The sequence below is a fragment of the Berghia stephanieae genome, chromosome 1 (genome assembly GCF_034508935.2).
Source record: "Berghia stephanieae isolate SIO BIC M18660-M18661 chromosome 1, UCSD_Bste_1.3, whole genome shotgun sequence".
Lineage (NCBI taxonomy): Eukaryota > Metazoa > Mollusca > Gastropoda > Nudibranchia > Aeolidiidae > Berghia > Berghia stephanieae.
Window position 1 is genome coordinate 117,711,965 of NC_088360.1, and position 15,401 is coordinate 117,727,365.

The 15,401-nt window shown below is 33.7% G+C and overlaps 1 protein-coding gene across 4 annotated transcripts in view; it reads left to right on the forward strand.

The window, feature by feature from the left end:
• LOC144962878 (ATP-dependent RNA helicase TDRD9-like) overlaps nucleotides 1–13,109 on the forward strand; it is a 39,698-nt gene extending 26,589 nt beyond the window's left edge. The window contains exons 26-38 of one of the 4 annotated variants that reach the window (XR_013643536.1): nucleotides 183–332; nucleotides 610–699; nucleotides 1,787–1,909; nucleotides 2,187–2,321; nucleotides 2,678–2,800; nucleotides 2,917–2,987; nucleotides 3,777–3,983; nucleotides 4,151–4,286; nucleotides 6,006–6,121; nucleotides 8,494–8,560; nucleotides 9,031–9,197; nucleotides 9,899–11,007; nucleotides 11,949–13,109. Coding sequence is in view for 1 of the 4 variants with exons in the window: in XM_078896242.1 (XP_078752368.1) it covers nucleotides 183–332; nucleotides 610–699; nucleotides 1,787–1,909; nucleotides 2,187–2,321; nucleotides 2,678–2,800; nucleotides 2,917–2,987; nucleotides 3,777–3,983; nucleotides 4,151–4,286; nucleotides 6,006–6,121; nucleotides 8,494–8,560; nucleotides 9,031–9,197; nucleotides 9,899–10,031 (1,518 nt within the window). In the remaining 3 variants the exon portion in view is untranslated. Of the gene's footprint in view, nucleotides 1–182; nucleotides 333–609; nucleotides 700–1,786; nucleotides 1,910–2,186; nucleotides 2,322–2,677; nucleotides 2,801–2,916; nucleotides 2,988–3,776; nucleotides 3,984–4,150; nucleotides 4,287–6,005; nucleotides 6,122–8,493; nucleotides 8,561–9,030; nucleotides 9,198–9,898 lie in introns of all 4 variants that reach the window. The other 3 variants (XR_013643537.1, XR_013643538.1, XM_078896242.1) reach the window with 3 other exon arrangements.
• The last annotated feature ends 2,292 nt before the right edge of the window (nucleotides 13,110–15,401 follow it).

A 15,401-nucleotide genomic window follows, 5' to 3' on the forward strand; every position in this document is an offset into this window, starting at 1 on the left:
AGAGAGAGAGAGAGAGAGAGAGAGAGAGAGAGAGAGAGAGAGAGAGAGAGAGAGAGAGAGAGAGAGAGAGAGAGAGAGAGAGAGAGAGAGAGAGAGAGAGAGAGAGAGAGAGAGAGAGAGAGAGAGAGAGAGAGAGAGAGTTAAATATATGCAATAAAAATTATTTTTGATTGCTATTCTAGCCACCAGTGCACAAACCGCATATTGGAAGTATGGTTGCTGCACCATTCATTGATATCACAGAATGCTACTACAGAGCAAGAATTGAGAAACTTAGTTCTGAACGGATGGTATTTGCTGATGGCAAAACTCGGAACATCACAAAAGCAAAGGTATTAACATCAATAAGAAGATAGAATAATATTAGAATAATTCAAAAGTGAGATAGAATAATTCAAAAATGATAATTAATAAGAGGGAAATTTAATAAGTTATTAAACTTTAACTGTTCTCAATTTTTCCCCCTCAATATTTATACAATGTTTTAGTATAATTGTAAGAGAAAATTATGTGTTCTGTAAAAAACCTGTTACCACTTACTTTAATCATTAACACTACTGCTTTGTTCAAGTAAACAATGTGTTTTTTTTTTTTTTTTTTTTTTTAAAGGTCTTCTTTGTTGACTATGGAAACAGTGAAGAGGTTCACATTGATCGATTAAAACAAATTCCTGAAAGTGTACGAAGTATTCCTTTCCTGGTATGGTATTTATCTTTACCTTTCTTACATTTAAATTTATGTTTTACACTACTCAGCTATGCATTATGGGTTTCAATGAATGAATTAGCACCAACAAACATCAAGTATTACAGACATCAGAAATATGCTGTAATTGGTTTAAGACAGTCGCTTTACTTATAAACTCCATTTTTAGATGAATTTCAAACTAAGCCTGATTTGGAAAAGAAAAATTTTCCCTGGTCCTTAAGGGTTTATTTTAATCAGCCCGCAGTTTATCAAATTGTAATTCTGATTTTGTTTAATGAAAAATCTTTATTGTGATATTGTTTAGATGGATTTTCTTTTCTCATAAAAATGATATATTGAGTAAGTTTGCAATATATGATTGGTTTGAAGAATGGTGGTTGGAAAACAGAAAATGCAGATATTTACTCTAAATTGCTACTCTCTTACCTAGTCTGTTGAAATCACTAGGATAAATGCGACTTTGGGGATTGTAATAGTCATAGGCATTGACCTGCTGGATGGTTTTGTGTCAAATAATTAATTAAATGATTGTTGTTATTTTACAGCTTTTGGTTTGCTTTTTTTGTGTGGCTGTGTATTACATATAAAAGATTAGGTTAAAATTGTCAACATGGAATTTTGTGTACATTTAATCGGGAGGCTATATTCAGTGTGTGAAATTAGCATTTATGTTATGCCCAAAGAAGCAAGAATACCAAGCAAAACTTCAAATTCTTCCTCTCCCTCCTCTTCCTCTCTAAGTCTCTCTCACACAGACACGCACATACACACACGCTCTCTCTCTCACCCCCCCCCCCCCCCCCCCTTCTCTCTCTCTCTCACATACACATTCTCTCTCACACACACACACTCTCTCTCTCTCTATCTATCTCTCTCTCTCTCTCAAACACACACACTCTCTCTCTCTCTCTCTCTCACAAACACACTCTCTTTCTCTGTTATAGAATCTACATCATCATTAGTGTTAGTGGAGGTTATTTAAAAAATGTAGAAATATTCCTAAATTGTCACAGTGACCCGAGTATTAAAGAAATAAAATTTTTAACGAATGATTTTCTTTTATAATCTTTCCAACAAGGCAACTGAGTTTTATTTGAAGGAAATTCGCCCATCAGCAACTTTCTGCCCTGATGGAATATGGAGCAACCATGCCAACACGTTCTGCAAACAAAGGATATTGAACAAGACATTCTATGCCAATGTAAGAGAAATATCAAGAATTTAGATTTTTTTCTGTTTTATACTCAAGAAGTTCTTATGTTGTAAAATGTTTGTCTTTGCCATGAACTCTTTTGATGACACTTTTATCATATACTTATCAATGAAATGAATCATATTATCTTAAGCTTGAAAATTTTATAGTTTAATTTCAAACCAAGTCATTTAGGTGTTACAGTATTCAAATTTTCTTTCATTATTAAGTTATTTATTTTAATCAGAAAACATCATTTTATGTACTATATCATCTCAAACTTTAGGTGTTTTCAGTACTTGATAATATTGTGAGAGTGGAACTTGTTGAAAAAACTCCCGGTGGTCGAGAAATAATCGTCAATGAGGAATTGATTCAAAGAGGATTTGCTGACAGAGCTGAAGAATCCTATCTTTCTCTGGTAAGATAAAAGTATCTCAGGTGCAACTTGGAACTACCTTTTAAAGCACAATATATGAAAATGCTATATAAAGTAAATGTTTTTTTTTTATAGAGAAACAGTTAATTCGTTATTCATTATTATCTTTTCTTCATGGTAATTTTATTAAAAAATATTGTCATAAGAAGACTCAGTAGTAATAAATTATATCTTGTATGTCACGATATGATATCATAGGTCTCTTTCTGATCTTTTATTACTTATACAATCATCATCATCATCATCATCATCATCATCATCATCATCATCATCACCATCATTATCATCGTCATCATCATATAAATTATGATCGTTTATACTTTCCAAAATATGTGTAGCAAAACCATGAATGGAGGGAAAGCCAACAAAGGGGAGAGCATTCAAGACCGTCTGAAAATTGGCTACAAGTCAACATTCCATCAATGTCAAGTGGTCACAGGAAACATAGAAAGAGTAGAAAGGTAAACAAGATTTTAAATTCCTGTACAATTTTTACTGTAGTTATATGTTTATCATAATAATCCCCTAATTATATCATTAAAATGTCTACACAAAATATAATCTATTTTTCTTTCAGATCAATCTTTCTGGTCCGATTAATCCATTGGAAATGTCATTTACCAGCACCACTCTCAGTGGAAGACACAGGTATTCTTATTAAAAGTTCTTCTTCTTTTTTATTGTAATTATTTTTCATTTTCAAATTGAATATAAACCATATTACATTTATAGATATTTGTATACCTAATCAGACTAGACGTTTTGTGGTCTTAAATTTTGTCAGCTAATTTTCATTCATTTATTTAATTGATCAATGTATAAATAGTGAATTTTAGTTTGATTGCTGTTGTGTTTGCTACCATTTTACCCTGTGGGCTTAGTAAAGCAATACTAGATTGGTTAAAGATGTATTTTCGAAGCTTACAATTTAAATCATATGTCTTTTCCAACACAAACAAAAGTGCCAGTTATATTCTTTTTTTAATGAAGCAGAATATCAAATGGGATCAAGGTTGTATATACCTTGTATTGGATAAATGTTTTTAACCAATTCAGAACCGTGCGATCTTATGTGGAAAGAAATTATTCCATTTTCAATAGTGATTTTTAAAAAAAGGTTAAAAATTAGTGATTGTTAATAAATGTGTAAAGAAACTTTTTACTTTGAAAGGTGATTTTCATTATTTCCATTATCTCGAAGTGGAAATGATTCTGCATTCTCTTTTTTTGTTTATTTTTGTTTAGGAAGACTAGGATGATATCCTCAAAATTTTGAACATGTTGCCGTCCATTCATATTTTCTTACACAAAATTAAAATATTGTTACCCAAGTATAATTACGCTTTACTGCTTGCTTTGTTTTTTTCTCAATGTACTTTTGCATAAGGAAATCAGCATTCATTCAATTCTTATGAAAACACTTGAATTCTCCATCAGAGTTGTAAAAGTGGATCCAGAGAGCATCAACTCAGTGGCTGTTGACGAGAATCCCCAGAACACATTCAGTCGCTTGATGGTGGCAGCCATGTTGAGTCTAAATGCATCAGGCACTGCCATGATTGCAAGGGAAACCACCATTATGCCTCAAATTCCAGGACTTCCTGCCTTTGTCACTCTTCTTTTTACACCATATGCAGAATTCCGGTATGTATATACAACTTATTTATTTTTCATGTACAGTTAATAATTTGTATTTTTTTTATTTTTTTTAGTAATTAGACAATATTTCCTTTTTTGGTGAATTTGTCTATTAAAGGGTTTACAGCTTTGATTAAATTAAGATTAAGAGTCGATATTTTGCCCTTTTGCAGATTGAATTCCAAACAAAATAAGTACATTGGAGCTCTCTGTGGTCTCGGTTTTGATGATGAGAATCGACCCATTCTGCCTGATCATGACATTGAGTTGACATTTGAAACAAGTTTTGATGATGAGGACATCAACATGGTAATGTGGAAATGGTTACACCACTGCATGACTTAATGTCATAGATAGTAGAGGGTTCAATTTGGTGAAATTTTGTATTGCTGCCTTATTTATCAATCCGAAAAGTGCAATGCTACAAATCCCTTTTTTTTCAATAAAAGAGTACTATTCAAGTTACCAGGTAAGCTATGTAGCTTCAGTGGGATGATAAAACAAAATTTGGTAAAAATTGAGTCACCAGTCAGTAACTTCAAATTATGGATTGTAAGACTAGATTGATAATAATAATAAGGGGCACTGTGGCACAGTGGTAAGGTCTCTGCTTCTTTTCCAGAAGGTACAGAGTCCAGCTGAACTGTGTGACCTTCACAAGTCTCCTTGCCCAAGCTCACTCTGCAGCGCTGCACTGCGTCTGATGCCAGGATTATTCCAGTCTTCCCTTGGAATAGATCTTAAAGACAAATTTCCCCTTGGGGATGAATTTATGGAATTTATGTTTTTAAAGCCATTCATCATATTTTTATTTTCATTTTAATAGCATATCTTTTTTATTTGCCTATTATCATTAGCCACTCTAAAATAATGCTTTTCAAATGAAATGGTGGTAAAATGTGCTTTGTTGCTTTACATCTCTCTGTCTCTCCCACTTTATATAGTTGCACTTAAGTAGTATAAGCGATTGTTTAATTAATTGCTAGCAATAGCTTTAATCTAAATGAAGCAATTAGGAATTGACAACAGGGTTGGAAAACGGTTTATTATAGTTTACATCTACACAATTAAATCAGTGTATTTTAAAGAATTGCCTGTATGTACAATAACTTGTTACAATGAAAAACTTGCATCATTGATATAAAATAAAGGGGCTATTATTCTGGTTTAATTTTTGATTGCACTGCATGTAATGTCCTAAAACTTTAGAAAATCGGTAAAAATGGCCAAAAATAGTCTGAAGTATTGTTAGTGTTCAACATGATTGTTCTTCTGAATTCAGAACTTTTAGAGATTTCAGTCCACTTTTCATATATTATTGTGTTAGTGGAAAAAAAACCTCACTGCTAAATGTTGACTTAACATTGTTACATTGTCCGTCACAAGTTTCTTAACACATTATTGTTTGGACTGTTTTTGATATTAAAAATAATATCCGATTCACTATAGGTATGACTTTTATTGTAGGATTCTATTTTCTTGTGAATCAATTCACCGAACGACACCTATTATAAATCAGCACAAGGGCTTCCAGCACAATGAAATCTAAAGTCGATATAATTCAATGGCCATATGTTTTGAACTAAGCAAACACAATTCTTTAATTTGGAGCCAATATACTCTTTTATACTATTTAAAAATGAAGTGAAAATCAGTTTTCATGATTGGTTTGGTGTAGCTATTTACATAGAGCTGGTTCCAATTAACAAGTTATGCTATATTTCAATTTCAGAGATGATTGTGAAAGAAAGGTGTGGGTTGATTTTCTTATTGGAAAATGTCTTGTTTTCAATTTTGAAGCTGTTATTTGGAAGAATTAATTTTGAATTAAATATTTTGAAATCAAAATTAAGACCTATATTCATAACTGAGTAAGACCCACATTTAAAAAAAAATCATAGGTTCTGTTAATACTTTCTAGTACACTTAAATCAAACTTTGTTTTCTCAATATTTAATTGTAAATTGTTCTTTTTCATTAGCATTAACCTGTTTCCTCAAAACTATTTTAAATAAAATCTTTACACAGATTAATGCAATGAGAAAATCGATCAATAATGCTTTAAGTACAAAGGCCAAAGTATTCCCTTGGGGTATGGAGCATACAATCACCAATCAGGAACAGACCAGAAGTATTCTTATGAAGTAAGTACATATAAAAAGACAGGCTCATTCCCATGCGCTGTTTGTTGGCGGGAGATGAAAACAGTATTTAAATAGTCAAATTTGTCTGTCTTATCTTATCTTATTGAGAAGTGACATGCATGCATTGGATGCCCCGCATTTCAGCCCAGTTAATTCAGATAATATATTTTAGGGAGGTCAATGACCGAGGTATTATTATACAATGCCTCCAATACTAGGTCAAGGACTGAGATATTTTAAACTACATCAGGTTTGTAGTATTATTGTGTACTGTTGGCTACTGTCCCTATGTTTAATTTTGGCAGTGTGTATTTGTGTGTGTGCTTGTGTGCCTATTATTCCATTCCTCATTCTCCCCAAAATGTCCCTCATTTTGACTTTCTGAACTTGGCAGCCCCACAAACAAATCTGTTCATTACATGATTTATCTTCTGGACCTTGTGACTTGGTACTCTCTCTCTCTGGGGGGAGGGGAGGTGGGGGGTCAGGCGCTCATTCATATCCAATTGGGTAATATGTATAAAGTGATTTACCCATGGACACAGTGCCAGAGTGAGAGGGTTTTTGTTTAGTTTTTTTGAACTTTTATATAGCGCAATATCCACTAAACATGCTCAAAGCACTTTACAAAGGATCACTAGCCAACAGCAACACTTAACATGTGGAATGAGTCATGATATTGCAAATTTTTTTTCGGACATAGACAACACTGTAAACGGCCAGGTACTCATTTACAACTGAATACGTTGAGAAAATGTGAGTAATGAGTCTTTTCCAAGGTCTCAACTATGCGCTGAGCAAGGTTCGAACCCAGGACTTTCCGATCCGAAAGCGAGTGTCATACCACAAGACTACATAGTCGTTTTTGTGATTCTTGAATCAATCTGGTCACTCACATCATAATCAAGATTGGTTGACGTTTATTACAAGAACAGACTTTGTACCATTGAGCCACTGCTACTTGCACTGAATGCAATGGAGAAATCTTTGAATATAACCTCGTACTCCTAAGTGAGTATAACAATGTATTGTGCAAGGAGCGAGAGAAAAACTCTAAAAATGGACTTAAAAGCTCATATATTTTCATCTTCAATTTATTTTGTGAGAGAGTAGAGAGAGAGAATGGTCAGTCAGACAGAAGTGAGGGAAAAAAACTATGAAGATAAGCCCGCTGAATACATGAAGCAGTGTTAGTGTTGAGCCCTTTGTGCATGGGGAAACCACGGAAAAGTGCATTATAAGTGTAAATATTTATTTTTCTAGCACGCTATCCAAAGGATAGCAAGTAATTGCTATTGTCCATTTCACGCTTTAGAAACTCCGGCTCCATGGGCTGATTGGCTCTGAAGGACTACTTTTTTTTTTTAATTTAATTTTTTTTTTTTTTTTTTTTAAATGGCTGTTGGTTTATCTTATTTTCCTGAAAAGATTATTTTTCAGTTGATTTTTGGTTTTAAAATAATTTATTTACTATATTTCTGATTATTGTAAAGTTAAGAAATAGAAAGTAATATTGTATCACTATCTATTTTCTTTTCAATGTTTAAATCATGGCTTTCATATTTTTCTTTTACTACCATATGCCTTATTAAATGTTGTATCTATCATCAATGTTGAAGCTGCAACTGCAACAGGATGGGTTGGATTCGATGTATTTAATTTACTCTAAATAGAAAAGTTATACAGATCCAAAATGAAATGCAATAAAACAGGAAAAAGAGTCTGTTGTTAAATTTACTCTAAATGGAAAACAAGTCTTTTTTATAACTTAAATGCTTCATTCTGTATTAAAAGCAGTATGTGACCTGCCATGTCGATTTGGTATTATGTCAGAATGAATTAGTGAAGAAAATGGAAAGTTAAATGATCAGAATCTTGAGATTTAAATTTCTTCAAGCACAAAATTCACTATTATCTCCTGAATCAAAGCATTTGATTTTCCTCAAATTTGATAAGCTAAGCTTGAAATTCAATTTCAAGCATGAGGATCACATCAGCATAACAATGTTTTAAGATGATTGATCACAGATGTGGATTATTTAAATTAAATTGAGCTTTATATAGCGCAATATCCATAAATGTGCTCAAAGCGCTTTAAAGGGGTCCCTGGTCAACAGCAACATTTAACATGTAGGACGGGACATGACGCATGTTAGGCGATATTACAATTTTTCAGACAAAGACAACACTGTTAACGGCCAAGTACTCATTTTACACCTGAGTACGGTGAGAGAATGTGAGTAAAGAGCCTTTTCCAAGGACTCAACTATGCGTGGAGCGTGAGGCTCGAACCCAGGACCTTCCGATCCGAAAGTGAATGTCATACCACTAGACCACATAGCCGATTATTTGGATCTATCTTCCCCTTTCAGAATGTTGAAAAAAAGACGAGAAGCTGTTGAACCTGAAACATATATGAAACTGTATCGCTGGAACCAGGTTGGTGATTTAGAATTAGAAATAAATTAATGTAATCTGAGTTCATATCAGAAAGAAGACATTGTAACCTACCTAACCTCCTCTTTCTGATATGAACTCAGAACATGGTCCTACATTTATCATTTTAAATTATCAATATTTTAAAATGCAAAGACAAACTCATTCATTCAGCAGACAAGTAAAAGAAAATTCCATTCAGTTTATGGGATTGTTTTTTATTGTACAGATTCTCGTTATTTGGAAACCCACTCAATTGGGGTGTGAATGAGAACTTGGCTATATACAGTGTCAGATATTGTAAAACACACACACACACACCAGAGAAAAAATTATGTATAAAATATGACCTGCAAAATTTAATAATAATATTTTCTTCTTTTCATTTAAGTGCTAATGCTTTAGTTCTATACACATTTTAATGTCATTAAATCAAAACTTTAAATCAAGTGGTTATGTATTCTTTTTTCCAGATAAGTCCCGATCAAAAGATTCCTATCAATACCTATGATGATGGGGATGCACTATTTGCATTGCATCAACCACTGATGTTGTCAGAGGAACCTCAGCGTGGAATGGCTGTAGAATGGAAGGAGTATTACATCAAACATTTGGCATTCCTTGAGGAAGCTGTCAGAAGGTTGGCTTGCTGATAATTTCATACGTCCGCCAACCATCTTAAAACAATGTTTATTGGGTTGAGATTGATGCTGAAAATTGAATTTAAAGTTAAAAATCACCATAATCACAAAATTTTAGCTCTTCACAGTTCATGGAATGGCAGTCATTGTTTTTAATAAAGCATATTTAATCTCACTTAAATTTCATCACTTTGATTAAAATTCAGTTTTCTGCGTCCTCTAAATGCTAACCTAACACTATTTGAGGCAGTGGGTCACAAATTTGAATCTCAGATTATCTCTTTTCCCCTCTTTTACCCCAGCCCCAACCAGTCTTGTCTCCCCCCCCCCCCCCCCCCCCCCCCCCTCACCTTCTTACCCCTCAATAGCTGTAAATTTAATCCCCCTACCAATTATTACACCATTTAGACATCTTTTATTTGAAGTTCTATGCAGTGGAAATACATGTGGCTATAAAAATTATCCAATTTCTCTTGCAAATAAGTGTGCCTAATTCGAAAATGTAATTATTTAATTTTCAACTTCACACACATACTGACCAGTGACATTGACACATAACTAGGCAATCATGCCTTCACCTTCCTATTGCAGAAATACTTATAATATTTGAATTAAGTGTGAATTAAATTATTTTGCGTTTTATATGTTTTTTGTATATTCTATTACATGATAATAATATTTTTTTCTTCAAAACCTCCAGCCATCGGCGCATACCAGTGACCTGTGAGTTGTGTCAGATAACAGCACCAACATCCCAGATTCTTGCTGTTCACTTGGAAACAGAGAGGCACCTAAGGAAATTAAACAATCTTCAAGCTGGAATAAAGCCATGATCAAACTAAGTGATCAATTAATCTTTACCATACCTCTTTTATTGGTAGTTATATATGACTGCTGAAAGAAAAGAAATCGGTTATTTTTAAATTCACTGACTCGTCTTGTTTTTATTTAATTTTCCCACTTAATAGTCATGGTGATCTAAGTGACAATTAAAATTAGAAGGTCTAAACTTAATTTTTTAAAAACATTTTTTAAAACTTCGATAATGTTGTCATTGGTATAAGTTATTAAAACTAATAAATAGAGATGCCTAAATGAGTCAATAAAATGGAGATAAAGATAAAGGGAGTAAATCTGACTCATGAATGAACAACACAAAACAAACGGCGTTTCGGCCCTTGGCCTTTTTCAAGTAAACACAGAATACATATACAGTAAAATTACTTTAAACCGAAAGAAGCTAAACCAAAAAATACCTTAAACCGCAAAGAATTTAATAAATTGTACTAGTTTCTTCATTATCTTTGTACTCATTCTTACGATGAACCGAAATACTTCTAAGCAGGACTTTCATTAAACCGAAACAACTTCAGAGCACCTTCCCTTTTCTCTGTCTATTTTTCTTCAAAAATTCGGGAAGATGGCCACACGTAATAATGCCCGGCAATAATAAACAAAGAGTGTAAGTACCTATAAGATGAAGGTGAGTGGTGGGGGTGGGGGTAGGCAAACACTTCAATCACTGATCTTGGGCTTGGCCAACACCACAATCGCACAGATTGGAAAAGGAAGACAACGGGTGACTGGCAGGCGAAAAATGAGGAAAGAGGGGGAGTTGGGGTGTAGAATCATGCAAGCGAGATGTTCTATGTAATTAGGCCTTTGAACCTAATGCTTTTCAACAAAAGAGGGGTGTGTAGTAGACAGCTTAGCATTGACACGCCTTTTCATTTTCATTTCACTTCACCTCTGAGTAGTTGCACATCATTCATTATCAATTATCGCTCATGAACTTTCGATCTTAATTTAGCTTTACATTTTACTAAAAGAAAGCACTGTGCTTACACACGTTGGAGTTTAAAATCAAAATACTATGTGAAGTCGGTAATAAAAAAATTGAGAAGGAGATATGTAAAAAACACAGCATCCCGAACTCAACTCTTTCAACAATTTTGATTGGAAAACGAAAACCCCCAAAAATATTTTTAAAACACACCCCCCAAAAAAAATTTTGTTAAAAAAAATAAATTTAAAAAGGTTATAAAGACGGCATTTATTAAACAACTCCATTTAAGGCGAAACCCATGATATGATTAAATGAGCAAATTCCTTAAATAGTTACTACCCATGAAAAACATCGCAAAACGGGAACTTGCTTTAAACCAAAATGTCTTTAAACTGAAATGGTATAGAAGGTCCCCAAAATTTCGGTTTAAAGTAATTCTACTGTATATTTATATTAGATTGTCATAATAATATAGGCGAAAATTTGTAAATGTGTGTGTGTGTGTGTGCAATGGAAGAGAGGAAGAGAGAGAGAGATGACGTAATGAAATCAAAACTATATATATATATATACATTAGAATTACTTTAAACCGAAATTTTGGGGACCTTCTAAACCATTTCGGTTTAAAGACATTTTGGTTTAAAGCAAGTTCCCGTTTTGCAATGTTTTTCAAGGGTACGGTAGTAACTATTTAAGGAATTTGCTCATTTAATCGTATCATGGGTTTCCCGTTAACTGGAGTTGTTGAATAAATGAAGTCTTGTTACCAGTAAAAAAAATGTTTTTGTTTTGTATTTTTGTTTTGTGTTTTAAAAATATTTTTGGGGGTTTTTGTTTTCAATTCAAAACCGTTGAAAGAGTTGAGTTTGGATGCCGTATATTCTACAGATCTCTGTCATGATCAACTTTTTTTTCATCGACTTACATAGTATTTTGATTTTAAACTGAAACGTGTAAGCACAGTGCTTTCTTTTAGACATCTTTTAGTAAAATGTAAAGCTAAAATAAGATCGAAAGTTCTTGTGCGATAATTGATAATGAATGATGCGCAGCTACTCAGAGGTGAAGTGAAATGGAAATGAAAAGGCGTATCAATGCTAAGCTGTCTACTACACATCTCTCTTTTGTTGAATTGCCATTAGGTTCAAAGGCCTAATTACATAGAACTCCCCCCCCCCCCCCCCACACACACATTTAAACTGGAAATGAAATGGCATGTCAATGGTAAGTTGTCTACCACCCTCCTCCTTATTGTCATCACCCTCATCTTAAACTTACGCTCTTTGTTTAATATCACCGGGCATTATTAGGTGTGGCCACCTTCCTGACTTTTTGAAGAAAGAGAGGGAAAAAAGGAAGGTGCTCTCAAGTTGTTTCGGTTAAGAAAGTCCTGCTTAGAAGTATTTCGGTTCATCGTAAGAATTGGTACAAAGATAATGAAGAAACTAGTACAATTTATTAAATTCTTTGCGGTTTAAGGTATTTTTCGGTTTAGCTTCTTTCGGTTTAAAGTAATTTTACTGTATATCAAGAATAAAGTAGGGGGAATGGGGGGGTTTATTTAAGAATACTAGACAGCAATAGTGTTATTAGTGGTCCCCTACCTTCGCTGTTAAGATATTGAAAGAAAAGAGAAAAAAAAAAAAAGTGATTACTCTCTGTACATGATTGTCTTGTTTTGTTACATTTGAAAATATGATTGCTCATTACACTCACACATCATAATTTCACAGAGATTCACTTCCCTGTTATTTTAATCCATAGTCTACCCAATCATACATATTATATCGTAATCCCTTTCACCCTTATTCATACATTTTTAAAACTTGGTTATTTCAGTTCAAATAAAAACACTTGTGAAAAGCAAATTGTTCTAATTTTCATGTATCAGAGAAGTTGAGAACTAAGCTAATTCATACTTTCTGAACATTAATTGAATATCATTTATTTATGGATTTTTTAAAAGGATAAGCATAAGTTCACTTTTAAAAGTTAATGCTTAGCAGATCTTAAGAGGTTTGGCATTAACTTTGTAAATTCGTTACGCATAAAAATTGTGTCACTTTTGTAAAAATGTACATGAACATTAATTTGTTGTTGATTAATAAAGTTGTAAAGATACTATTTTGTGCTTTTGTTTAATAAGTCTAAATAAATGACGTAATATTCTCTTCTTCTACTTTCAAAGGACCTGAATGCAACCATGAAGAAACTTAGGAAGGCCTCAGTAAAAAAAAAACGTTTAATGACAATTTTGTCTATTTGTCTGGCAACATGCTCATAGGGAAGGAAAACTTCCCTGTGGGTTGGGAAGTTTCTTGATATGTCTACTATTGCTGTCTTGTGCGTCTTCTTATGGTTTTCTGTCCATCTCCTGGAGTGGGACTGGTTTTACCTTGTTTTATGACTGGGATTAATTTTATTACTTTTTTTTAATATACTGGAAGTATGTTATATTCTGTGAAAGATCCTTTTTTTTACAGTAGAGCACACTGTGATGTACATGCTTAAAACGAGGTTATGAAAATAAGCAATACAATTTGAGCCCCGTTTTGTTCCAATCATCATTTTAATGAAATTACTGTTATATATAGAGCTATTTTTTTTCTTCCTCATATTGTTATTTATGCCATGCTCTGCTGCAGTTTTTGCACTAGTACATAAGAGATCTGTTTCTACAGTCTCTCAGCCTATCTCACAAGATAGTGTAACCAAATTTAGACCACTCTACATTTATCAGATTAGCCACTCTACGCCATTGGGCAAGCACTTCTGTCAGTAAAAAACAACTTTCAAAGTCGGTGACATAAAACCCTTTTTTCAGCATCCCTGTGGACACAATAATGTCTTCTACCTCTATGTTAAAAAATTGTTGCTAGAGATGACATTCATTTTTTGGGAACAGGTAATAATCTAAGGGTCAAAATCAGGTGGACATAGTAGGGGTTGGTTCAGTATTTCCAAGCCTTAAGACGACAAGAGTTGGCACGTCATTCACTGCTCCTTTTCATCTTGGTTCAAATGAGACATATTAAACCTCATTTTCTCCAGCTGAGCTGAGCATTCTATAAACTGATGCATGAGGCTCCAAACTTCATTAATTTTTTTCCCTTAAATGTCTTTCCGTGGTCTACTTTAGTGACCGTCTTTATCACAGCAGTGTTTGCATCACTATATACAGTCACTTCCAATCTTTGACATACCCCATAGTCTACGCTAACTTTGGTAGTAATTTTATCAATGAAGAGTGGTTATTTATTGTTGATATGAAAGCTGGTGTATCGAGTTATTATTAAGTGGGCTTGCTTAATAAATCTATTAAAATAAATTATTTCTATTCTTTTTCAGAACTCGTTATTTATACTATACTTATGAACAACATATGAACCGAATGTATTCATCTGCAAGTCTGATTATGATAATCCAAATTATTAATATGGGCTCATTGTTGTCAATTACAATGATAAAACAAGCCCATTTTGCATCTAGCTATCAGACCTGCAAATATGTACCTGTCTGAAAGAACTCTATAGGCTGCTAAAACCAATTTTTAAATGATAGTAGTATTTCTCCATACTATCTATTGCCTGTTAATTTTTTTTTTTTTGATCTCATAAATGGTAACATTCTTACATGAGGGAGATACCCCGTTGGTTGGGTACCTAATTATTTCCCCTCTTGCTACCTCGTCTGTCTTCTCCATGCAGTTTTCTGGCCATGGCCTGGAGTGGGACAGTTTGGTTTTGCCCAGGCTATGATTGGGATTCTTTTCGTTTCATTCCTAGGAAGCTTTTTTTTTCCCTTCTTAATTTTTACACATGCACCAACACAAACTCTTATGGTAGCTTTAAATCCCCTCCAAGAGGAGGAATAATGTTGTGGTGTACGTAATAAGACTAAGGGGTTAAAGAGACTGAACATAAGCAATCTGACAACAGATAAAGGAAACGCCTAATAAATACTGCTGACTGGAAGGGGTAGGTACACACCTCCTGCGAACCAAACTTTTCAGTTACATAAACTGCAGAAATCATATTCTGAGGACTAGGATGAGCGTCTTATTCTTAAGACCCTCCTTTGTGGATAGGTCACTCTTGCAGTCTTCTATTCCCATGTTTTCTTTTTTCCAGGTTTCTTTCTGTTCTTGTCTTGATTTTGTCCTGTTTGTTTTTTTTGGCACAGGTCCAGGCATGATTTCTGTCTCCAATTAGGCACAGACGTAACATTTCATCTACCATTTACTCTTCTCTTTTTGTCATCTTTTATCATCCCGGCACTGTACTGTAATGACCTATTTGTTTAGTATCAAGGGCAGTTAAACTTCTAAAAACAAGCAAAACAAAGGGTTACACTCAAAAAGTGACTACAATGGAATCCGCAGAAAGTCAACACTTTTAAAGTCCTGCTGAAAGTCAA